At 39.0% G+C, this 25,386-nt stretch overlaps 1 protein-coding gene across 1 annotated transcript; it reads right to left on the reverse strand.

Annotated features, from left to right (window-relative positions):
- Positions 1-16,813: 16,813 nt before the first annotated feature.
- On the reverse strand, positions 16,814-17,782 carry LOC117298702 (kappa-type opioid receptor-like). The gene has a single exon (XM_033782019.1). The coding sequence runs from the start codon at positions 17,780-17,782 to the stop codon at positions 16,814-16,816; it is 969 nt and encodes a 322-aa protein (XP_033637910.1).
- Positions 17,783-25,386: the final 7,604 nt, after the last annotated feature.

Below are 25,386 nucleotides of genomic sequence, written 5' to 3' on the forward strand. Positions count from 1 at the left end.
CTTTGTCTGTTTGGACCCAATCGAACAATTTGCCCCGTCTCAAGTGACAAGGTTGTTTAAGAGGTTAACATTGTCACAGTAGGCTGTGATGTATTTTATGGCTCATGCTGATGAATTTGCGCGAAGTCAAAGTCTTTGACGGTATTATCCTGACAAAATTTAAATTTTGTTTGTAACAAATGAGCGTGGTGTTGGTGTGAGCTACACTCAATCACCACTGATGTTAACGTTGAACAAAAGCCAACTGTGAAAGGAGGCATTGTAAGTTATCTGTGTAAACAAATGTCATTGTATTAAAGGCAGTGGACACTATTGGTAATTACTCAAAATAATTATTAGCATAAAACCTTACTTGGTAACGAGTATTGGTGAGAGGTTGATAGTATAAAACATTGTGAGAAACGGCTCCCTCTGAAGTGGAGTACATTTCGATAAAAGAATTAAATTTCCATGAATTTGATTTTGAGACCTCAGACTTAGAATTTGAGGTCTCGAATCCAGCATCTGAAAGCACACAACTTCGTACGTGTGACAAGGGTGTGTTCTTTCATTATTATGTCGCAACTTCGGCGACCGATTGAGCTCAACTTTTCACAGGTTTGTTATTTTATGCATAAGTTGAGATAAAGCAAGTGAGAAGACTGGTCTTTTTGACAAATAATAATAGTGTCCAATGTCTTTAACTTATGCGTATACCAAGAGTAATTATATTGTTATTTGTGTGTGTGTTATTATTACACTGACTTTGGTTTTGTTCTTATAGACCGACTGTGTTTAGCATTGAATACATTATACTTTTCAGAGTTATGTGAAGAATCAAATGCATTGGGATTCGAACCAGCGACCTTTCTAATTCTAGATCAGTGTCATGCCAACTAAGACCACCCTTTATTCATTACAATTTTTGTATGTGTCTTCATACAAATAGAATTGTGAGTGTCCGTACGCATACGTCTATAGCCCCGTTCGCATTGGACTTAATTTGGGTAAACTAACCGAGCCAATGGGTAACTTACCCATTTTAAGTCCAATGCGAACAGCCCAGGAAGTTTTCGTCCCAGGTAACTGACCCGACCCGATAACCGAGCCAAAAGTGCCCAGGAAGATTGACCAGGTCAGTTTAACCGAGCCAGAAAGTCCAATGCGGACGCGACGACTCGGTTAAATCTCCCATCCGCCAATGACCCGAAGAAGCTGACTTGTTTTGTCATGGAAGAATACAATTTTCGTTATTATCGAACTATTCAATGTAAGTAGCAAAAATCAGGAATGCATCGAGCCGAAAACCAAAAAGTGCTGTCAAAGGTTACGCAGGGGGCCAGCTCGGTTAGTTTACCCACGGTATCGGTAAGTTTACCCGAGTCAAATAAATCCAAGTGCGGACGGTGGGAAAGTGTTAACCCGTCGGAATGTTGCCCAGCGTCATGTTTAATTTACCACAATAGGTTGTAATGTACTTTCCTTGTCATAAAATGCTCATACTGAATTAATAAGTCATTAGTCTTGACGGCATTATCCCGACAAAAGAAATTCAAATTTTTGTTTGTTACAAAATGAGCGTGGTGTTGGTGCGAGCTACATTTAATCATCAATGACCTTGAAGGAATATTACAGAATTGGTAAGGAAAAAAAATCGTGAAGATCACAGATTTACATCAAACTTACACGGTCTAGTGATGATGATAGTAGAAAACATCCCTTTAAATATCACTGTCTGAATGTCATATTTGATGAGAAATAAATAAAACAAATTTCCCGTTTGTAGTTTATTGCTCAATGAGGGTTTTATTCATTTTTGTTTGCATCGATGTCATAATGTGTAATCGGTTTTCGCTATTTTCTCGTGACTCAGACGGCCGATCGATCTCAAACTTATAAGCACTTTATGTAACCCACCAAGTGCGTACATTGCCAGCAAATGTTTTGTCAGCAAAAACAATTCTGTAATGTTTATTTAACAATGAAAAAAAAAAAGCCATCTGTGAAAGGGGGAATAATTAATTATCTGTGTACACAAGTGCCGTTGGATTTACCATTGCGTACCAAGAGTAATCTTGATTATTTCATTTTGTTTCATTCATTTAGGTTTTACTCTTATTCACAGATGTGTGTTGGCACCGTATACTCTGTAATTTCATGAGTTCTGTCAAACATCAAATGCATATTACTCGGGTTTGATTCGAACCCTTTACCTTTGAAGTTCTAGAGCATGGTCTTGCCAACTTAACACCCAGGATTGCCCGGTAGAAGAAAAAACAAATGCAAGGTTGCCCCAAACAGACTTTAAAAAGCCATTCTTGGTATGGGGCTATTCGAAAAGAAATTGAATGTGAAAAGAACTCAGGGGAGCTGAAGGTAGGAATTGATATTCCTCTTAAAACAGTCTTGATTGTAGGATGGAGGGACACATGCACCAGGCAGGGAGTTCCAAAGTGGAATAAAGTTGTTGGAATGGCTTCTTGTTCTACATCTCAGCAGATCAAGAGTGTATGGATGAGAAGAAGCAGAAAGTCTGGTTTCACGCTCAAACATTCTGATAGGAGGAACTAGGTCGGACACACTGGTGGCACATTTACCATAAAAAAAGACAGAGGCTGGCTACAGACCTACGATGGGAAAGAGGTTTTAGCGTCGATCCCGACACTTTACCAGTTCGAACCCTATGTTTTAGCAGCGGGTACCGCAACGATTTAATAGATGTTAAATTTGCATCATAATTATTAATAATATTGTTTATCTTCTAATTTGGGGTTGACCGAAGTTTAATTAAATTGAGAGTAGGACTTGAGTCCGCGAGCTCTGGATTAGCGTGCCGGTGCTCGTCCAACTGAGCCGTCTATGATGGCGGTCTCCCTATTTTAAGTTGTAAGACAGAAAATGGATAAATCATATATATTGTCATTTATTTTTAGAAGCTTGAAAGTGGCCGAGCATGGCCCAATGTCATAGGGCCTGTAAAATACAAAAACGTGCTAAGAACATACAAGTATAACATCAACAGAACAGATACCAGATACAGATACCAGTCGAAATAACATCAAGTTAGCTATATTGGGACTAGTGGCCCTGTAAATTGTTGCTTAGCAAAGAAATTTGTCAGGCAGTACACTTTCTGCCAATCGGCTTTAAGAAATCGGGCCCATAAACGCTAGCGATAAGCACTAAACAGCTATAGACCTTTTCGCAAATACTGGTGCGCGCGTGTAAAGCTTGGAATTATGTGCATTGTGGTCTAGCTGGTATCCAGATTTGATCCATATCTATCCCACAATGCACCTCATTCAACAGTCTGAGCTTGCGCAGTGGTATTTGCGAAAAGGTCTATGGTCGATTTGCAGCGCATGTTTCCATTTACTATAACAATATTATTGTCCCTACCACCACGCAATTTTGAGTGTTGTGTGGATCATTATATTCTACTTTTAAAACATCTTTCTAACCAATGCATTTCATAACAAACGGTTTCAAACGCTTTTTATACACCAACTCGTCCGATCCAAGGCAACGTGTTCCTTTAATGCGCCTCAATTTTGAAAGAGCCAATTAGGTTTAGTAGTCATAATAAATTTGGTTTAACCAAGAGCACAAACGATATTCCTCATTCAGCTTTCGCATCAACTTCGGCAATACCACAGAGCAAAATTGAGTTCATACTCTCTGATGTTTCCAATCAATGCTTTTCTGAAAAGTCAACAGTCACTGAGGAAGAGCAGATCAAGAGATATCGTTTGAACTTTACAAGTAAGAGTTTAAAACAGTCGTGTGTTTGAGCTGCCATTTTTAGCCGCCGATCGGGTGCCAAAGTGCTGCTGAAGAATCCACAACTAACGAAATTAAGAATGCACCTTTTGTTTATGCAGTTCTGAGCTTGCGCACATTTCTGAGAACAGTTGGTCGGTTTACGTGGTAAGTCTGCTGCCACTAAGCGTCCCAAAAGTCTCAATGGGGGGGGGGGGGGGTTGAAGGACTCGTGGACTTAAGGAGTATTCGAAATTACCGATCCCCCAGGTCACTATTGTTCCTGGTTTTATTGGCATTATAATTGCGCCACAGCATCTTGTAAACCATTACATGTTGCAATGTGAAAGTAGTAGATCTCATAATGCAAACATAGTCCCACATCCTACCTGCAAGAAAAAACTGTATGTTAACACTTTGGTGCACAGATCAGTTTTATTGTTTTATGTAAAATAGAAAGGAATGATGTAATTCATTTTAAAAATGGTGATTGGTGTTTTACCTGGTTGAGATACATATCTGAACATGTGAAATTATTTTTTAGCCGAGGTGATACTCTTTCAGAATAACAAAAAAAAAAAACGGCAACGGAATTATATACTGCATTTGTATGTAAACAAAACAAAAGACCGAAACCATGGCTACCAGTTTCTCACTGGACTCGAACGCCTCAATAAATTGCATGCAATTCACGTATGTGTCATAACAATCGTTCACCGATGTCATTGTGTCCATTACGCCTTGATTGGGCATCACTGAATAACGAATATGCGCGTTATATTAAAGACACTGGACACCTTTTGTAATTGTCAAAGACTAGTCTTCTCACTTGGTGTAACTCAACATATGCATAACATAACAAACCTTTGAAAATTTGAACTCGCTTGGTCTCCCAGTTGCGAGAGAACAGTCAAGAAAAAAACACCCTTGTCGCACAAGTTGTGTGCTTTCAGATGCTTTGTTCGAATTCAATTCAAATAATTTGAGTGAGAAACTACCTCAAAAACTACGTACCTTTACTTCAGATGGAGCCGTTTCTAACAATGTTTTATACTACCAGCATATATCCGTTGCTTGTTACAAAGTAAGTTTTTATGCTAACAATTATTTTGAGTAAACAAAAGTGTCCAGTGCCTTTAAGGGGCAGAAAGGACGAGCAATTAATTTGAGTCTACACACAGTCTAGTGCTTTTCTTATTCATTTTCTTTTATTCATAGAGAATAATCGCTTATCTTAATTGCTTCTCTGAATCTATAATCTAATGGGTTAAACCAAAGTGAATATTCTCTTTAAATCACTTCTGCTCCTATATCGCTGTTTTTGTGTCATTTTCAATTAGCGTCACTGGCGTTAACATTGAAAAGCAATCGACTGAAAAAGCGGCATTATAAATTATACATGTAAAAATAATTGCCATTGACTTTACCAACGCGCGTACCATGAGTAGTAGTTAATTGTAGTGAATGAAATGAAGTAAAGTTAACATTTATTTACAAAATGTAAATTTAAGGCATTTGTATTAAACATTATGAACTATACATAGATTCAACTATGAAAACCCTTACATTGTTTTACTTAAATCTCAAAAACTTCATCACCCCAGCAAGTAATATTATTTTCAGGGAAGCTTTCTACCATTTTTATCTTCAATTCGTGTAAGTTTATTGGAAATCTGTTGACATTGTGTTTTGTGTCATACAAATAGTACCCGCAGACCCTTAAAACAATTGCAGTGATACATTGTAAATTGCGTTATAGGAGTAAACGCTGGAATCTTTGTTATTGACTTTCAATATTATTGGATTGTAATTTGAATATTTGGAAAATAATTTCATTACAATTTTGGAAGTGATCAGCCAGGACCAATGTAAACAGATTCAAGTTTGTTTCCAAACAAATTTTCCCTACACTAGGAAACTCTAATCGTGTTTTTGATTCTTTTGAATTTTCAGATGGCATTTTTAGTAGCTTAAACGTGATCGAGCAGAGCTTAACTTTATAAAGATGTTAAGCAGAAAATACTGCTTGACAAATTTCTTTGCTTGGCGAAAAAAATAGGTGGAGCACCTCTCACAACAGTCTAAACTTAGTGTTCTTTTGGCTGGTACCCTGTTCCTGTTAAGCAATACTTTTCTGAGGTTAGCAGGCTTAATGAAGTTGGACCGTGAAAGCTAGCGATAAAAGACACGCTGCAGCTATGGCCGATTTGCAGCGCCTAGTAAATTTTTTTTATAACAATTTGTTTTGTTCGTCTCATAGCTCTGAACTAATTTGTCATGCATTGTACCACCATGCAAAGTGATTCCTAGAAGCAATACATTGTGTAGACTCAAATTAACAGCTCGTCCATTCATCTCTTAATGGTCCATCACCTGGGCCCATAGCTTGTTTAATTTTAATGTTAATTTTATGCAAACGGCACACGCGATATTCATCACTCAGCTTTGTGATCAACCTCGACAACACCAGAGCAAACTTGAGCTCTACTCTCTGATGTTTTCAAACAATGCTTTTCTGAAAAATCTACAGTACTGTCACCGAGGAAGAGCAGATCACAAGATATCGCTTGAACTTTACAAGTAAGAGTTTAAAACAATCGTGTGTCGGGTGCCAAATTGATGTTTAACTTTAAAAATAATTTTAAAACCACCAACTAAAGAAATTGTTAAAGACCGTTTGCTCTCTTGAGATAATGGGAGGATTTTGTTTGCCTGCTGTTTCCTTGATTCTAATATTTGTTATATAGAGTCAGATAAAAGCCTTGAAAAGCTATTGTGTCCATTTTATCCTTACAAAAAAAATATTAGAGAGCCGATTATTGTTCCCAATGGGAGCTTGTACTTTTATACAAACATTACCGAAAGGGTAAAAAATTGTGCATAAATATTAAGCTATCTGTTAAAAATTGAACTACGATTCCAGTTGTTTACTGCAAGAATCTTGAAAAATTGGTTTTCAGAAACTCGGGCGGTGCAGTGACTAGAGGGTTAAGAACTCGGTCAAACTCGCTGAACTACTCTCAGTGAAATTCAATTTATGCGGGCCTTAAAGCATATTATAGATTTAACCATGGCGCAATAAACTAGTTTAATGATTTAACCAGGCCACGAAATTTCCTGACCACTTACACTGGTTCTTTTGAAAATAAGGAACAGACTCAAGACATCTGTTTGTTTTTTTGAAGTGCTTTTTATTCAATACCATTTTAATTTTCGGAGAAGAGTTATTCAGGTGGCACCAGGGTCCCGTTGCAAAGCCTGCCATCGATTTCACCAAACTCTCCCTAACCTAAGATTAATCCGTTTGGACTCACGACGAGTTAGGTAACCTTACATCTTTGGTAATTGTCAAAGACCAGTCTTCTCACTTGGGGTATCCCAACATTAAGCATGAAGTAACAAGACTGTGGAAATGTTGACTCAATTGGTCATCGAAGTTGCAAGATGAATAATAAAAGAAAAAACACCAGTGTTCCATCAGATGCATAATAAAAAGGCTTATTTTAATATTTGAGTGAGGAAGGACCTCTTTAACTTCGTCACTTCAGATGAAGCTGTTTCTCACAGTGTTTTATACTATCAACAGCTCGCCATTGCTAGTTACAAAGTATGAATTTTATGCTAACAGTATTAATATCATGACCAATTACCAAAAGTGTCAAGAATCTTTAAAGACAGTGGACACTATGGGTAATTGTCAAAGACTAGTCTTCTCACTTGATGTGTCTCAACATAAATTATGCATATAATAACAAACCTGTGAAAAGTTTAGCTCAATCGGTCGTCGAAGTTGCGATATAATAATGAAAGAAAAAACACCCTTGTCACACGAAGTTGTGTGCGTTTAGATGCTTGATTTCGAGACCTCAAATTCTAAACTTGAGGTCTCGAAATCGAATTACTTCTTTCTCGAAAACTACGTCACTTCAGAGGGGGCTGTTTCTCACAACTTTTATACTATCAACCTCTCCCCATTACTCGTAATCAAGAAAGATTTTATGATGATTATTTTGAGTAATTACCAATAGTGTCCACTGCCTTTAACCACAGTAGTCAGGACTATTTGAACCCATTCCTAAATATTAAATTACTCGTCCCAACTCGAGATAAATAAAAACTATGATTAATCCTAGCGTTTCGTAAATCGGCTGCATGCCATGCTAGTATCATATATAATTTGGGGGAGAAAGCCGAAAATGGGATTGTTTGACTTGAATCCAAGATTATAGCAATCCAAAAAAAGGAAAAAAATCTTTATTTAATATTAAAGGTACCCTGCAAAAAAACCTTGGTGTTAAAACTGACACCGTGGGTGTTGCTACATGTAGATTAAAAAAAAAAATTGTACACCATAGGGTGTTAAAATAACACTTATTGCTCCCAAACAGTTGTTGGGATTTGAACATCCTACACGATGATAATTTGGGTTCATCTCTTTAGTATATGTATAATGCACCCGTGATATGATGTGACAACACCCCATGGTGTCAATTCCATCACACGTCGAGTTTTTGCATATTATTATATTATATTATACAATGTTTTTTTGTGTGTTTATTATGCTTCAGCCAAGGTTAGAGCAACCTTTATGGGCTTGCATAGTTTAGTTTAAAGGCAATGGACACTAATGGTAACTATACTCGAAATAATTGTTAGCATAAAAACTTACTTGGTAACAGGTAACGGAGAGCTGTTGATAGTATTAAATATTGTGAGAAACGGCTCCCTCTGAAGTAACGTAGTTTTTGAGAAAGAAGCAATTTCTCAGTTAAATACTATATTTCATTTCGAGACCTCATATTATTTTATGAGGTCTAGAAATCAAAGCATCTGATAGCACACAACTTCGTGTGACAATGGTGTTTTTTTCATTCATTATTATCTCGCAACTTCGACGACCAAGCTCAAACTTTCACAGGTTTGTTATTTTATGCATATGGCGAGATACAACAACTAAGAAGACTAGTCTTTGACAACTACCAATAGTGTCCACTGTCTTTAAAATAACACTTATTGCTCCCAAACAGTTGGTGGGATTTGGACATCCTACGATGATAATTTGAGTATATCTCTTTAGTATGTATAATGCACCCGTGATATGATGTGATGATGTGACAACACCCATTTTGTCAATTCCATCACCCGTCGAGTTTTTGCATATTATTATATTATATTATATAATGTTTTTTTTGGTATATTCTACTTTAGCCAAGGTTAGAGCAACCTTTATGGGCTTGCATAGTTTAGTTTAAAGGCAATGGACACTATTGGTAACTACGCGAAATAATTGTTAGCATAACAACTTACTTGGTAACAGGTAACGGAGAGCTGTTGATAGTATTAAATATTGTGAGAAACGGCTCCCTCTGAAGTAACGTAGTTTTTGAGAAAGAAGCAATTTCTAAGTTAAATACTATATTTCATTTCGAGACCTCATATTATTTTATGAGGTCTAGAAATCAAAGCATCTGATAGCACACAACTTCGTGTGACAGGGGTGTTTTTTCTTCTATTTTTCTCACGACTTCGACGACCAATATTGAGTTTAAATTTTCACAGGTTTGTTATTGTGTGCGTATGTTGGGACACAACATAGGAGAAGACTGGTCTTTGACAATTACTAAAAGTGGCCAGGTGTCTTTAAAGAGTTCGAAGAAATAATTACGTATCTCTGGATGGCAATGAATATCATCATTGTAAAAAACATAATGCAATACAAACTGGGTCGGGAGTTATTTATGTTTCTTTGAGCTTGAGCGTAATTGTGGGTTGAACATCTTTCACACGAACACTCCCGTTGCTTACTGGAATTATTGCATTAAAAAAAATCAAGTTGTTTACAAACCGTAGTTGGATTAAGTTATTGACTTTAAGTATCCTTCCTATCATTGAGGCTCCCAACCTTTCGTTTAAGCCAATGGACCCTTTCGGTAAACAGTATTGTCCAAGGCCCACACTTCGTGTACCACAACTTATATATCAAATAACAAACCTGTCAAAATTTAGGCTCAATCGGTCATCGGAGTCGGGAGAAAATAACAGGAAAACCCACCCTTGTGTCCGCACGTTGCGCCGTGTCATGACATGTCTTTTAAACAAATCCGTAATTCTCGCTATCGAGAATTGATAATTGTTTTAATGTTTTCTCAAAAAGAAAAGCATTTCATGGAATAATATTTCAAGAGAAGTCTTTCACCATTACCTTCTGTAAAACCCTGTAAGTTATTTGTAAGTCTGTGAACTTTTTGTGTGTCTTCTGTTCCGAAAGTGTATAATGGCTTTAAACCAACATGTGACATCTGCGTACAAACTGCTTACGTCTCGTGCATTTTCACAAAATGTGTGGCTGGGCAGATTGGTATAAGTGGTGTCTTTCCTCGCCGTCCGCCTCTGGGCACCCGGTTCGAATCCCACCGGGGGCACTACGTGGATTTGGTTTCCATTTAATACTACCTTACTGCGTTGGTTTTCCCTGGAAACATTCTCTGGGGTTTTCCCTCCCACATCTAAAATTGAAACTTCATTCCTTGTCGTCTCCATTGGCTTGTACAGCGATCAAAGGGTTTACTTTTTGTTTGAACACAAATAATAATCTAATCATTTTAGCGTTCTTACACAAACAAGGGATCCACAACACTTTACAACAATAACTACAAGCAATAAAAAAATGTTTGATAACACAATCGCCAATAGATTTACTTTTAACATAAAGATAATGATGATATAAAGCTAACCTTAAAATATTACTTGTTGAGTTGCTGTAGTTGTTGAGAAATGCGTTAAACAACTTTCACACAAACAATGTTCGTCTCAGTGAGACAATTGTTTTAGCATCAACAATGGATTTTATTTACCCTACTCTCCTAATTGTTTTTATCTGTGATGTTTACTTTTCATTTAAAAAACGAGACAACTAATGATACGGACAATTTGACAGGTAAATTGTATAAACATATACATCTTCATTCACAGTGAGTATAAGGACTCTTACCATGGGCAAAAAAGGTGATATATTAAAGGTATCAAAACGCTTTAAAGGCACTGGGGTGGATTTCACAAAAAGTTAGGAGTAGTCTTATCTCAAGTTAGGACCAGTTACTCGTTCTAACTTAGGACTAATTCATGCAATTTGTATATCTCCTAGGACTAGACCTAAGTTAGGACTAGTCATAACTCTTTGTAAAATCGACCCCAGGACACATTTGGTAATATTGTCAAAGACCAGTATTCTCACTATGGGAACAAACCTGTGAAAATTTGGGCTTAATTGGTCATCGAAATTGCAAGAGATCAAAAAAAGGAAAGAAAAAAACGCCCTTTTTCCACACTTGGTATGTTTTCAGATGTATTATAAAAGGCTTCAGCTGAAGTATTTTATCATTTTGTGTGAAAAATTACCTCTTTCTAAAAAAAACTATGTTACTTCAGAGGGAGCCGTTTCTCACAATGTTTCATACTGTCAACAGCTCTCCCTTACTCGTTACCAACTCAGTTTTTATGCTCACCATTATTTTGAGTAAAACCAATCGTGTCCAGTACCTTTAAATTAGCTTTTCAAGAGTCCTTGGCTTTACAATCAGATCAAAACGAAATAATTTATACAACGCAAAACTACGATGAAGTCTCAAAGCGCTTAATGAAATGAAAGGGAATGAAATGACAAACGAGCGCTTGTTTCCATCGCTTAAATCAACAATATATCAACGACGACGACTTGTTTGTTCTTAAAATATCAGGATGATGGTAGACTTGATTCAAGTCCCGTTCTCATGGGAGATCCCTAAGCATATCCGTCGTCGAACTGTATAGACCGTTATCATGCTACCTACTCTTTGTCATGTTCCTCGTATCGAATAACAATAATGAATGTTGATAATCATTTTGCATAGAAACCATACTATTTTGTTTCCCATTCTCGGTTTCTTTTCGAAACCACGGCTTTGACTTTGGATTCGGCTCAGGCTAGCATGACCCAGCGGTTGTTTGGACAATTCACGCGTGCTTTGCGTATACGCGCTCAGGGCTTTAAACAAGAGGACGGAGCCTGGAGCCGAATTCAAAGCCGAAGCCGTGGTTTTGGAAAAGGGCCTCGATTTGGTAACATTGATATCAATGGGTGCGTTCGTTTAGCTTCCCTGGGTCGACCCCGGTGTGTGGCGGGTTTTTTTTTCAGGACGAACGTGGGTTATTATCTGCACACGTTTGTCCTGGAAGAAAAAAAACACACACACACCGGGGTTGACCCATGGAAGCTAAACGAACGCACCCATAGTGAGAAATTCAAGATGGCTGCAACATGATAATGGTCTATTGAGGTCGCGGCTCGGCTTGGGGGAGTTCTGATGTGTTTTAATGGGACTAACAGGATTCTCACGAGATTGGGACTTGAATCAAGTCTAGGATGATTGTAGTTGTTCGGTAATGTTTAAAACCTTCATCAGGAGTGACACTAAAAGTTTAATAAAAGGAGTGCTTCAACATGGAAACATAATCAGCTGTTTCCGATATGGCGACTTCGGCTATATCCAAGGCCGTTATTTGCAAAGGCGAAATGGGAAACTGTGCAAATTATTTTTGCAATCACGTTTTTGGGTACACTCAGTCTTGTTTAAAGAGTAAGTCGCCATTTATTAAAGGGACACGTAGCCTTGGTTGGATCGGGCGAGTTGGTCCATGAAAAGCGTTTTAAACCTTTTGTTATGAAATGAATAAGTAATGGTTTAGAAAGATGTTTTAAAAGTAGAATTATAATGATCCACACAAACATGTCTTTAAATCGCGTGGTTTTCCTTTTACTTTGCGAACGTTATAACACGGTCGGCCATTTTATGTAGTAAAACAATTGACTCCACAAAATGGCGTGGCGTGTTTGTTCAGTACGTTTAAGGTTCTTATTTCACTTTTCTCTTGGTACTTCGATGACAAAATTGACTTCAAATTTGTACAGGTTTGTTATTTTAATTTATTATTTGGGATATACACTGAAGCGAAAATACTGGTCTTTGATAATTACACAAAACGTGCCAAGTGTCTTTATACCCCTCTTAAATAGAGGAGTGCTATGGATCCTAGTGCATTGCCTGCCCCACGAGCAACGGCACCCGCCGACTGTCGTGATATTGCTGTGGGGTTCACATTACTCCTCGTTTACTCTCACGCCGTGCACCGTTGAACACGCTTCCGTTGCGCGGACTATACATTGACACTAATGCATACACAAATAATGTCAAAAGATCAATCAGACCGAAAGGGCATAATTAAAAAATATTTTATGCGCATTTCTTAACATTTTTGCATCAGTTGACTTCTTTACATGTCCAGCTATGCATATAATTATTAATTGGTTCATTTACTCAGTAATTGATTTATTGCCCTAATTAGCAAACATTTTAGGGGGTGTGGAAACACCCCGACTTATCTTGATGGACGAAAGGCCAATATTACTGCCACTACATTTGTATTTGTTTAATATTTTAATAAAATATGCATTTTCCGATGAAATTAACATCAAAGTAACTTCTTTACAATCCCAGCTATTGCCTAAGAATAATTGAGTCATTTAGCAACCAGTAATAGTCTATTTATCTTTAAAGACACTGGCCACCTTTGGTTTGTCAAAGACCAGTCTTCTCACTTTATGCACAAAATAATAAACCTGTGAAAATTTGAACTCAATTGGTCGTCGAATTTAATAATGGAAGAATAAACTCCCCTGTCATACGAAGTTGTGTGCTTTAAGATGCTTGAATTCGATACTTCACGCGTGGGGTCTCGAAATCAATTCAAATAATTATTTTACTGAGAAATTACTTCTTTCGCAAAAACAGAGTGAGCAATTTCTCACGATGTGTTGAACAATCAACAACTCTCCATTGCTCGTTACCAAGTAAGTTTTTATGCGAACAATTATTTTAAGAGTAATTAACAATACTGTACAGTGCCTTTAGTTAATATAATGTCTTACTGGCATGACAACTTCCTTATTTACCTAGACTTGGTTCCAAGTCTTTGATATGGCCTTTAGTCGTCCTGGTAGCTATGTAGCGTTTGTCGTTGCTGGGATGCAGAAGAATAACCGCGATCTAAGACTTGAATCTTAAGTATATTGTTTACCACACCATCCAACATAAAATATCATATAAAAGAATACAACAAAAACAATCGGGGCCTGCCTGATCAGGATATTATGGAATGGTCTATGGGGATTGAATAATTGACTTCTCCAGTCAGTGCACCTTTGAGAACATACTTCAATTGTGAATATGACTCTCCCATCCCAGTCATTACACTTTGGCGAACAGACTTAATTGGTGATTATGTGGTACCATTTAAAGGCCCTTTGCCTGTCAGTAAAAGGTTAAAACCTGTTTATACGGTTGGTGAGTTGCATGATTTCTCAAGCTGCCGTTTCGCAGTCTGCTTTCATATATCTAAAATGAACTACACTTTTAAAGGCGAAATGAAGCTGACTTCTGCAATTGTACAGACCTGTATTTATTTCATTCTGCAAAATTACCGTGCTTACTTAACTCCTAACCACAAACGTCACTTTGTGAACATGAAAAAAAAAGGTAAACACAAACGACATTTACCCGCAGAGCACTTCGTACAAACCAGTGCATATTAATTTGTGGTCACCTCGTGAAAACGACAGCTTCATATTCGAATTAGATAGGCCACTATTGACAAACTTATGTCAGTTATCCATCAGTGTAATGAACCGATCCGGCCTGTCAATCAAACTGTGCGCGTTCACCATTTGACCAATCACAGCAATGATTGTGGTCGGACAAACTCTAGTCTGGTTCCCTGATCAAAGATTCCTTGACGTCTCTTGTTAAAAATCTTAGGTCAGGTATCACCCACGGTTAAAAATACAGCATGACGCAACTTGTCAGGGTCGGGGGTCATCTCCAGGGAAACCATGTCTGCACGTACTGCTAGTTGCGATAACGTAACCCTCCTCCCAATGGCCGCCAGGCCAGAGGGTTACGAGATTATTTTGATCGTCAATTAATGACAATCTGGTTCAACACGTATAATTTTGAAAGCTATTCACCAGATTTTGCCCCATTTTTACCACTTTCAAAAATCATAAAACTTAATCCTCAACTCAATCAATGTCTAATGAACACTCAAGTCAAAACACCTTTGAAAAAAATATTATTGAAGAAAAAGGACAAAAACTTACCAGATCCCGGAGCGATTTCCCAGGTTTATATATTTTGAACTTGTCGCATCGCTTTGCAAACGCTTACTTAGGCACAACGCCTGCATTGGCAATAACTGGCATAAAAACTCCTGGATCTACTGCCGACAGGACTGACATTACGAGTCCGTACCGAACATCAGCGATACTGTCCGAATGTTGGCGACAACACGTTCGGAACATTTCGGATAACTTCGAAAGAGGAGGAATTCCTCCTCTTTGGTCACGTGATTTTGGATGATACCGGACCCTAAATTCGACAGAGCCTAGACGGAGATTTTTGGGTCTGGGAACCAGACTAGACAAACTCGGTCATGCGTGCGCATATATACACGTGTCTTGCTCACGTGCGCTGTGGGCGGAGCTTAGTGGAAAGCCATTGCAAACTATTACCCAAGGTACTGAAACATAATGCATGTTAATTTGCGTCGGTGATGGATAATCATTTGGTTTTAAAGCCAGTGGACACCATTGGTAAGTGTCAAAGACTAGCCTTCACAGTTGGTGCATCTCAACATATGCGTAAAATAACAAACCTGTGAAAATTTGAGCTCAATCGGTCATCGAACTTGCGAGATAATAATGAAAGAAAAAACACCCTTGTCACACGAAGTTGTGTGCGTTTAGATGGTTGATTTCGAGAAGCTCTAAACCTGAGGTCTCGAAATCAAATTCGTGGAAAATTACTTCTTTCTCGAAAACTATGTCGTTTTAGAGGGAGCCGTCTCTCAAAATGTTTTATACTATCAACCTCTCCCCATTACTTGTCACCAAGAAAGGTTTTATGCTAATAAATATTTTGAGTGAGTACCAATAGTGTCCACTGCCTTTAACCTTTTTATACACCGATGTGTGTAAGCGCCGTCAGTACTCTCCCGAATAATCGGGTTGGATTCGAGCCCACGACCTTTGCCAATCTAGAGCAGACGTCTTACCATTTATTAACCACCGATATTTCCCGGTAGCTAGAGGCAGTTCGAATCCAACCTTTAAACAGTGTAAGAGTAAAGTTATACATTAATAGGGTAAAACTAAATAAATGTACTGACACTAACTGTTGACAATTCATAGTTAAGTGAGGACATAAAGGCACAGGGGTCGATTTCACAAAGGTAGTCCTAACTTAGGACTAGTCCTAGGCAATGCTAAGAGATAGGACCAGTCCTAAGTTAGGACCAGTAACCCATCCTAACTTAGGACTGGTCCTATCCTAACTTAGGATTCACCTCTTAGCATTGCCTATAGGACTAGTCCTAAGTAAAGACTACCTTTGTGAAATCCACCCCTGGACACCTTTGGTAATAATTGTCAAGACCTCACTTGGTGTATCCACACATAATACTTTTTTTTATAACTATGCAAATTTTGGCTCATTAGAACATCGAAGTGGCAAGAAAAAATCACCCTTGTTGCATAAATTGTTGTGCTTTCAGACAGACAGATAGATAACTATAATAAAAGGCTTCGCGAAAGTATTTTAATATTGTAGTGAGAATGTACGTAACTTCAGAGAGAGCTGTTTCTCACAATGTTTTTTACTATTAAACAGTTCTCCACTGCTCGTTACCAAGTAAGTGTTTATGCTATTGAGTGAGTACCAGAGATAAACAGTTGTGCTTACGTAATTTTTGTCAACAAACATGAGTGGCTGCCGGTGAACTTTTAAAACTGTGCTGGTGTCCCAGCGAATCTGTCCGCCGGAAATTCTGTCCCTATAGTTATGGGTAATTAACGTTCGCTGAAGGAGGATGTTTCAAAAGATGGCGCTTTTAGAAGCAGGTTGTATACAGTTCGCCAATAGGTGGGACAGAATTTCCGGGTAGACAGAATCTTCTGCCACACCGGTTGTCCATTGACATTTAAAACTCAGGCCAAAGTGATAGCAGTGGATGGATTGATCGCGTCCACCGTTGCGTTGTTCATCTTGAACATCTTCCTCAGTCCAATCTGAAACTGTTTATACTTGAAGGCATAGATGATCGGATTGACGGCTGAGTTAGCCGCCACGAGAGACACCGAGATGATGTAGTGAGCAGACGAGTCCGCTGAGGGGTAACCCAGGGAGCCGGCGAGGAGGATACTAGCGTTCAGCGTCCAGCAAGTGATGTACGCGATGAATACCATGAGCAGCGTCTTGAAAGTGTTTCGTCTTGCTCGTAGAAGGGACTCGTCGGCCGACTCTTGCACCTGAGCCGACGTGCCGTCTCCCGCGACGCTAGGACCCATGATGCGAGCCAGCCGTCGCGCGCTCCGCTTTAGCTCCACGGTGATGTGGATGTAGGCGACGAGCATCGAGACGACGGGGAAGAAATACTGAAAGCCCGGTATCATGGTCCCAACAACTCGGAGTTTTGGGTCAAAGAAGCGCAGGCAAAGACCCTCTCGAAAACGATAGATTTCTACGGCGTAGAGTGCGACGGAGTACCCGGCCACCCAGACAAACACGATGACTACGATCGCTCCGAGACGGTGGCAGACTTTCTGGAACTTGAAGGGGTAGACTATGGCCAGGTACCGCTCAAAGGTTAGAGCCACTAAGTTGAACGACGACGTAACGTAGCAAGCCCACAGGAAATAGTTGGATATCCAGATTCGACAGAGGATAACTCCGGCCGTTCCTGATGGTAAGATCTCAGGAACCGGAACGACACTGCTCAGTAACATAAAGATGGAACCGAGAAAGTCCACCGTGGCTTGATTGAAGATGAATGCATTGGTAGTGGTGTGCATGGCCGGGGTTCGCCAGATGACAATGCAGACCAAGCAGTTTCCAAACAAACCGATGATGCCTACAATGGTCTGGATGACGAAGATGGGTGAAGTTTCGTACGCCATAGCGGTGAGATGTACTTTCTTGTTATACAGTATTTGGTGAGTATTTTTATGGATTTTTTTATATGCAAGTTCACCCAAAACAAGGCAAGAAGCCGCTCTTGGTATGATGGGGCTACAAGAAGAAAACAACATTAAGGTTGAAAGAACTCACGGGAGCTGAAAGTAAAGAACTTGACATTCCTCTGACAGTCTACAGATTTTAGGATGGAGGGAAACATGCGCTAGGCAGAGAGTTCCAAAGAGATGCAGTATACGTGGAATAAAGCTGTTTGAATGGCTCCTACATCTCATCAGATCAAGTCTGTGTGGATGAGCAGAAGCAGAATGTCTGGTTTCACGCTCAACAACTCTGATAGGTGGAATCGTTAGTAATGTTAATTCCTGCTTCAAGCAGTAGATACCACTGGCCATTAAGTATAGACCGATACTGGTTTTACAAAACCAGTGATATCATTGGATACAATGTACACACATGCATATAATGATGTTTTATTATACGTGTACTTAACATTTAGCCTGAACATCTGACGTCACACTTCGAGGCTCGTGAATAACGCCATAGACCGGCCTCCAGCCGTCGTGTATATTCACTTTTGACCTACATTCATTTCACATAGAGATACGCAGTCAAATTCTGCACCAACATTACATGCAAGTACATGTGTACATGCACATGTACTGTATACAATACACACGAACGTGGGCACAGACCGCAAACGACCGAAAGTTAAGCTTTCCATCTCTGTGTTTTGATTGGTCGTCCTAGGTGACAGACCAATAAAAACAACCACAGGCACGGTAGCCTCCACATCAGACCAATACAAACACGGTAGCTTTTAGTCACTACATTTGTGCAACGATAGCAATGTATCCAATGAAATCACTGGATCTGAGTAGCAGGTACCTGTCTTTATACTTGCGCATAAAGACAGGGGCCCAGTCTTAGAATTTGATGTTGCGTAAAAAAAACACGGAAGACTGGTCCCCTGTTTTTATCCGCAAAGATAAAGACTGGTTGGTGTACAGAACCAATAATATCATTTGATACAGTACATGTACATCCATAAAATACAACGATGTTTTAGCTTAATACGTGTAGACGTGGAATTCGACTGCGAAATGAATGCGAGATCAGCGATACATCCATACCACGTGACCACCAAGATCTTGACGTAGGCTCAAGTCAATCAAAGTTCTCGTGTGATTCACGAGCCTCGTATTAGTGTGACGTCAGATGTTCAGGCTACGTAATCAACACGGTGCAGACTTTGCGCAATCATGAAACATAAGCCTAGGCTTGTTAGAAACTCTAGCACCCATTCTACAAGCCGAGACTTTGCGAAACATGCTTTTTGTTTACGATGAAATATAAACCTCCCTATAATACTCTAATAAGAAACTGTAGAAACTTTGTAGCACCCATTCTCCAATAAAAAATATACCCTATAACCACAACCCTATCTGAAGAAGTTTGTTCACTATTCATCGTTTGATTGGGGGGGGGGGACACAGAATCTCTTGGGAACAGAATCTCCTGCCACAACGGAACACAATCATTTCAAGAGATGTTTACGGGAACAATTACTATATTTACGGGAACGGGAGCTATTACTCATGATTGTGTGGTTTGGTACAATGGAGCAAAAAAACAAGATACTGGTAAAATTAAACGGATTGTAAAACAAGCATCAAAAATCCTAGGGATAGACATCGATCTTGATGAAACTTGCAAAGGTAAGGTTCAATCTAAAGCAGAGGCAGTTGTATGTAACACCAACCATCCATTAAACAAATTCTTCATCAAACTTAGAAGTGGTAGGAGATGGCAGTCACTTAGGTGCAAAACAAACAGGTACCTCAACTCCTTCATCCCATACTCCGTCCGTCCACTCAACCGTGTCTAACTACTTTGTTTACTTTCTGCTTAGATGTAGTTTTCAGTATAATTAAATTCAGTATAATCATGATTGATCCTTGATATTCTCCGAAGACTCATAATTTTCATTGTGACCCAACCCGCTCAATTTGTGAGATTGGTCTCATACAAAGAGACACGGACGCTACCCTTGACTTGCATCCATGCCATAACCTTGACAGTCTGTACAACGCTGTAAAGCGCATTTAAAAAATGCACCGTATATACTTATTACTTTTACTTTATTAAGTTAGAGACCGCCTACACATTCATTTAATTCACAATATATGTAACCTCACTCGCTCTGATTTCAAAGGTTATTGTTTAATTTAACAATAAACTCACCATATTAAAAGTATATGTATACCTCTAATTTTGTATTCAGGTTTGTTGGGCCTGCAAAATTGCAACAACATGACGGCATAACAAAAAAATTGATGCAGAGTGGCTTTTATACTCATTATTATTATTTCGGAAGACAACCGACGGAGCTCCCCAAAGGGACAGGTAAGCCAATCAAAAAGCGAAAAGAAAATTATTATAATTTTGTTCGTTCCCTCGAAATATTATTTCGTTTCCTCAAAATGTCGAGGGATCGAAATGACTTTTTTTTTTAATCGGCCATTAATTTGTGTAACACAAGATGCATTGGAAGCAATTGGTAAGCTTAAATGAATTTGAAGTGAAATTATAATATCTGAATAGGATTTTCTTTTTTATTTCTTTAATCGAGGGCTAATTGTTATGCCATTATTGGATCTGTACTAACGCAGAGCAAAACCCAATGCTTTTTAGAGTAGTCATCACCCAGCAGCTCGACCACGTTATACATTTCACATGGAACAATAGCGCTCTCCATTTTTTATACCTGAAATTCTTCAAGGCAGAAGGTTTTTATTGTGATTCCAAAAACCTTCCCTCAAAGTTAAAGGCAGTGTACACTATTGATAGTTACTCAAAATAATTATCAGCATAAAACCTTTCTTGGGGACGAGTAATGGGGAGAGGTTGATGGTACAAAACATTGTGAGAAACGGCTCCCTCTGAAGTGCCATAGCTTTCGAGAAAGAAGTGATTTTCCACGAGTTTGATTCGAGACCTCAGATTTAGAATTTGAGGTCTCGAAATCAAGCATCTGAAAGCACACAGCTTCGTGTGACATGGGTGTTTTTCTCTTTCATTATTATCTCGCAAGTTCGATGACTGATTGAGCTCAAATTTTCACAGGTTTGTTATTTTATGCATATGTTGAGATACACCAACTGTTGAGGCTAGTCTTTGACAATTACCAATAGTGTCCACTGCCTTGAAAGCCATTTGACAGAAAAAGAAAAGAAAAAAGTTCATAGATTTACAAGTAACTTACAGGGTTTACAGAAGGTAATGATGAAAGACTTCTCTTGAAATATTATTCCATGAAATGCTTTGCTTTTGGAGAAAACTATAAAACAATTATCATTTCTCGATATCGAGAATTACGGATTTATTTTAAACACATGTCATGACACGGCGAAACGTGCGGAAACAAAATTGGGTTTTCCTGTTATTTTCTCCCAACTCCGATGATTTTCACAGGTTTGTTATTTTATACGTTGTGATACACAAAGTGTGGTTCTGTTTACCAAAAGTGTCCAATGGCTTTAATTTGTGTAACACCAGATGCATTGGAAGCAAATGGTAATTGATTTTGGAGTGAAACTATAGTATCTGAATAGGATTTTCTTTTATTTCTTTAATCGAGAGCTAATTGTTATGCCATTATTGGATCTGTACTGACGCAAAGCAAAACCCATTGCTATAATAACCGAGTGAGTCATTACTCGACCATGTTATACATGTCACATGAAACAATAGCGCTGTTCATTTTTTTATGTATAATTTGGTTTATTATGACTCACTGAAATGCCTCAAGGCAGAAGGTTTTTCTTGTGATTAAAAAAAAAAATTCCCTCAAAGTTAAGCAAAATGAATACAAAATAATCCATGTAATACATGGTAAGTCAGGCAGTATAGGTTGAAAAATACGAAGGACGACTGCAATTCTTTTCGATGGGATATGAATGGGTAAACAACGGTTTTTAATTGATTTGCAGAAATTGCTATCCTTGACTCATTATTATTATTTTTTTTCTATACTTTATTATTAAACAACAGAGTCCAACGGGGAAAGTTCCTTTTGTTGTCACTTTCAACCCCTCACTTCCTCCCATTCGTAAAATAACCAGTTCTAACCATCATATTCTTCACACATCAGATCGACTTCAACGTGCTGTACAGGAAGAATAGTCTGGTTCCCAGACCCTAAAATCTCCGACTAGGCTCTGTCCAATTTAGGGTCCGGTATCACCCAAAATCGCGTGACCAAAGAGGAGGAATTTCTCCTCTTTCGAAGTTATCCGAAATGTTCCGAACGTGTTGTCGTCAACATTCGGACAGTATCGTTGATGTTCGGTACGGACTCGTAATGTCAGTCATGTCGGCCGTAGATCCAGGAGTTTTTATGCCAGTTATTGCAAATGCAGGCGCTGTGCCTAAAGAAAGCGTTTGCAAAGCGATGCGACAAGTTCAAAATATATAAACCTGGGAAATCGCTCCGAGATCTGGTTGTTGTCCTTTTTCTTCAAAAATATTTTTTTCAAAGGTGTTCTGACTTGAGTGTTCATTAGACATTGATTGAGGATTAAGTTTCATGATTTTTAAAAGTGGTAAAAATGGGGCAAAATCTGGTGACAAGCTGTCGACATTATACGTGTTGAACCAGATTGTCATTAATTGACGATCAAAATAATCTCGTAACCCTCCGGCCTGGCGGCCGTTGGGAGGAGGGTTACGTTATCGCAATTAGCAGTACGCGCAGACATGGTTTCCCTGGAGATGACCCCCGACCCCGACAAGTTGCGTCATGCTCTATTTTTAACCGTGGGTGATACCTGACCTAAGATTTTTAACAAGAGACGTCAAGGAATCTTTGGTCAGGGAACCAGACTACAGGAAGAACCCATAGTTGCCTACAGACGCCCACCAAGTCTCAGGGATCTCATTGTCCGAGCAGAAGTCCCTCCCATTAATGATGATGTTAATCCCCCTCTACCACAGGGAACTTTTAGGTGTTCCAACATCTCCAAATGCATCGTCCGTAGACAACACATCCGGGAATCGGACTCCTTCACCAGTAACACCAGCGGTACCACCCATAAGACAAGGGGTCATGTCACCTGCACCACCACTAATCTCATTGATCTCATATCTTGCAGAGTCTGTGGTGTTCAATAGGTGAAACAAGAACTACACGTTTCTACGGCCACAGATCTACAGTCAAGACCCAAAAGCTAGATACACCTGTAGGTCATCGCTTCAATCTTCCTAATCACTCCATTTCTGACATGATTGTACAGGGCATAGAGGCACTAGGCAACCACAGAGAGACTGTTCGTTTGAGTAGGGAGAAAACTCTGGATTAGACGCCTCCAGACCATTCAACCCCATGGTCTGAACATCCAAGAAGGAAACGACTAAATAGTAATAAACCTTTTGTTTTGCCGTCTCCTTTTCCCCCATAGCCTTTTAGCCTGAGCCTCATTCACTAATTAATTACTTTTTTACCCCACCTCCCCACCCTTGATGTTGTCCTAAATTTGTGATTCCATCTTCTTGCTTGTGGTCAAGCCAGTCCCTTCCCTTCACACCCCCCCTTGCTGTCCCCCTATCCATTGTTTACCCCCTGTTTTGATATGCCTGCGTTACTACCTTCAACGAGGGTTAATATTCATCAAGCATGAACATTGAGCGAATTTTAAAAAGCTTATGCAGCTCTTATATGGCCCAGAGCATGATTTCATTCAGCTAATTCATCAAGCCAGCAATGGAAAATATGAACTAGCATAAACGTCGCAATATTCAGAAGGCTGTGTCTGAACATTATAGGAACACGTTGCCTTGGATCGGTCGAGTCGGTATTTGAAAAGCGTTTGTAACCGTTTGCTATAAAATGCATATGGTTAGATAGATAATTTAAAAGTGGAATACAATGATCCACACAAATTTGCCTCGAAATTGCGAGGTTTTCCTTTTACTGTGCGAAATAACACGGTCGGCCATTAATTTTTATGGGAGTCAAAAATTCTGACTCCCATAATGGCCGACCATGTTAGTCGACGAGGTAAAAAGAAAACCGTGCAATTTCGAGGCATGTTTGTGTGGATCATTGTATTCTACTTTTACAACATCTTTCTAACCATAATATGCATTTTTATAACAAACGGTTACAAACGCTTTTCAAAGACCAACTCGACCGATACAAGGCAACGTGTTCCTTTAAGCTAATGTCTAATGTGCACAGCCAGCAATGAAAATAATTTACTAGCATAAAAACGTCGCATTATTTGGAAGGCTGTGTCTGAACATTAAAATATAAAGCTGCCGAGTCTGGACTCCGTTGCCCAATCTGTACAGAATAAGTGTTTTGAATACCTATCTTTGGAATTGCTCAAAATGTTTCAAACCCATACAAAGGTAGATATTTATACAATCAAACTCACCCATGTAAATTTAATTTCACAAGCAAAAGGTGGTTAAATATTTGAAATGTCGCCGAAAATCCGCGGTTTGCTCCTTATTAAAACTTGGGGGATAAAAAGTAGTGAAATGTTTCTAAGGCAGTGGACACTATTTGTAATTTCTCATTTATTTTCATAAAACCCGACTTGAAACGAAATGGCTAATGTGGAGCTGTTGATAATATAAAACATTGTGAGCAACGGCTCCCTCTGAAGTAATGTAGTTTTCCAGAAAGAAGTATTTTTCCACGAATTTGATTTCGAGACCTCAGATTTAGAACTTGAGGTCTCGAAATCAACTATCTAAACGCACACAACTTCGTGTGACAAGGGTGTTTTTTCTTTCATTATTATCTCGCCGACAGCTCTGTGCACAAAACTCCCATAGTGGAGGTTGTTGAAATCGTTTCTGAGCAACCCAGCCTACTTGAGCTTTTTCTATCAAGAAGTGTGCAAGTCGCCCTAAACCTTTAAAAAATGGACGCAGGAATATGCCAGGATGACTAGGGTACAAACTGCATCTCCCTAGCATTTTTTCTTCCAGAGTTATTCCAGAGCGTTGCTGAAAGTTTTTAATTGTCCGGGCCTATTTTTTGAATGACCCCCTTAATGTTGGTTGGAATCCTGACTGCGCCGTGTCTTTGTATACGTTGTATACACGCACAGTGTACATCAATTTCTAATGGGTGCCTGCTCGCGCCGTCGCATCTGGCCCCGCCTTAAAAATCGTCAGAGCATTAAGTTTTGTACGAGAGGAAAGCCCTTGAACATGGCAATCCTGTGGTGGTAAAATGTTGAAGATTGAGCATGATACTGGGATCGAAATTACCCGTTGTACATTTTGTTTTTCTCTCCGACAGCTCTGTGCAAAAAACTCCCATAGTGGAGGTTGTTGAAATCGTTTCTGAGCAACCCCGCCTACTTGAGCTTTTTTCTATCAAGAAGTGTACAAGTCGCCCTAAACCTTTAAAAAATGGACGCAGGAACATGCCAGGATGACTAAGGTCAAAACTGCATCTCCCTAGCGATTTTTGTTCCAGAGTTATTCCAGTGCGTTGCTGAAAGTTTTTAATTGTCCGGGCCAATTTTTTGAATGACTCCTTATTGTTGGTTGGAATCCTGACTGCGCCGTG

Source organism: Asterias rubens, chromosome 13, assembly GCF_902459465.1.
Source record: "Asterias rubens chromosome 13, eAstRub1.3, whole genome shotgun sequence".
Taxonomy (NCBI): domain Eukaryota; kingdom Metazoa; phylum Echinodermata; class Asteroidea; order Forcipulatida; family Asteriidae; genus Asterias; species Asterias rubens.

Excerpts from the sequence above, each read along its gene's own strand:
- LOC117298702 (XM_033782019.1), bottom strand. The coding sequence starts at position 17,782 with ATGGCGTACGAAACTTCACCCATCTTCGTCATCCAGACCATTGTAGGC.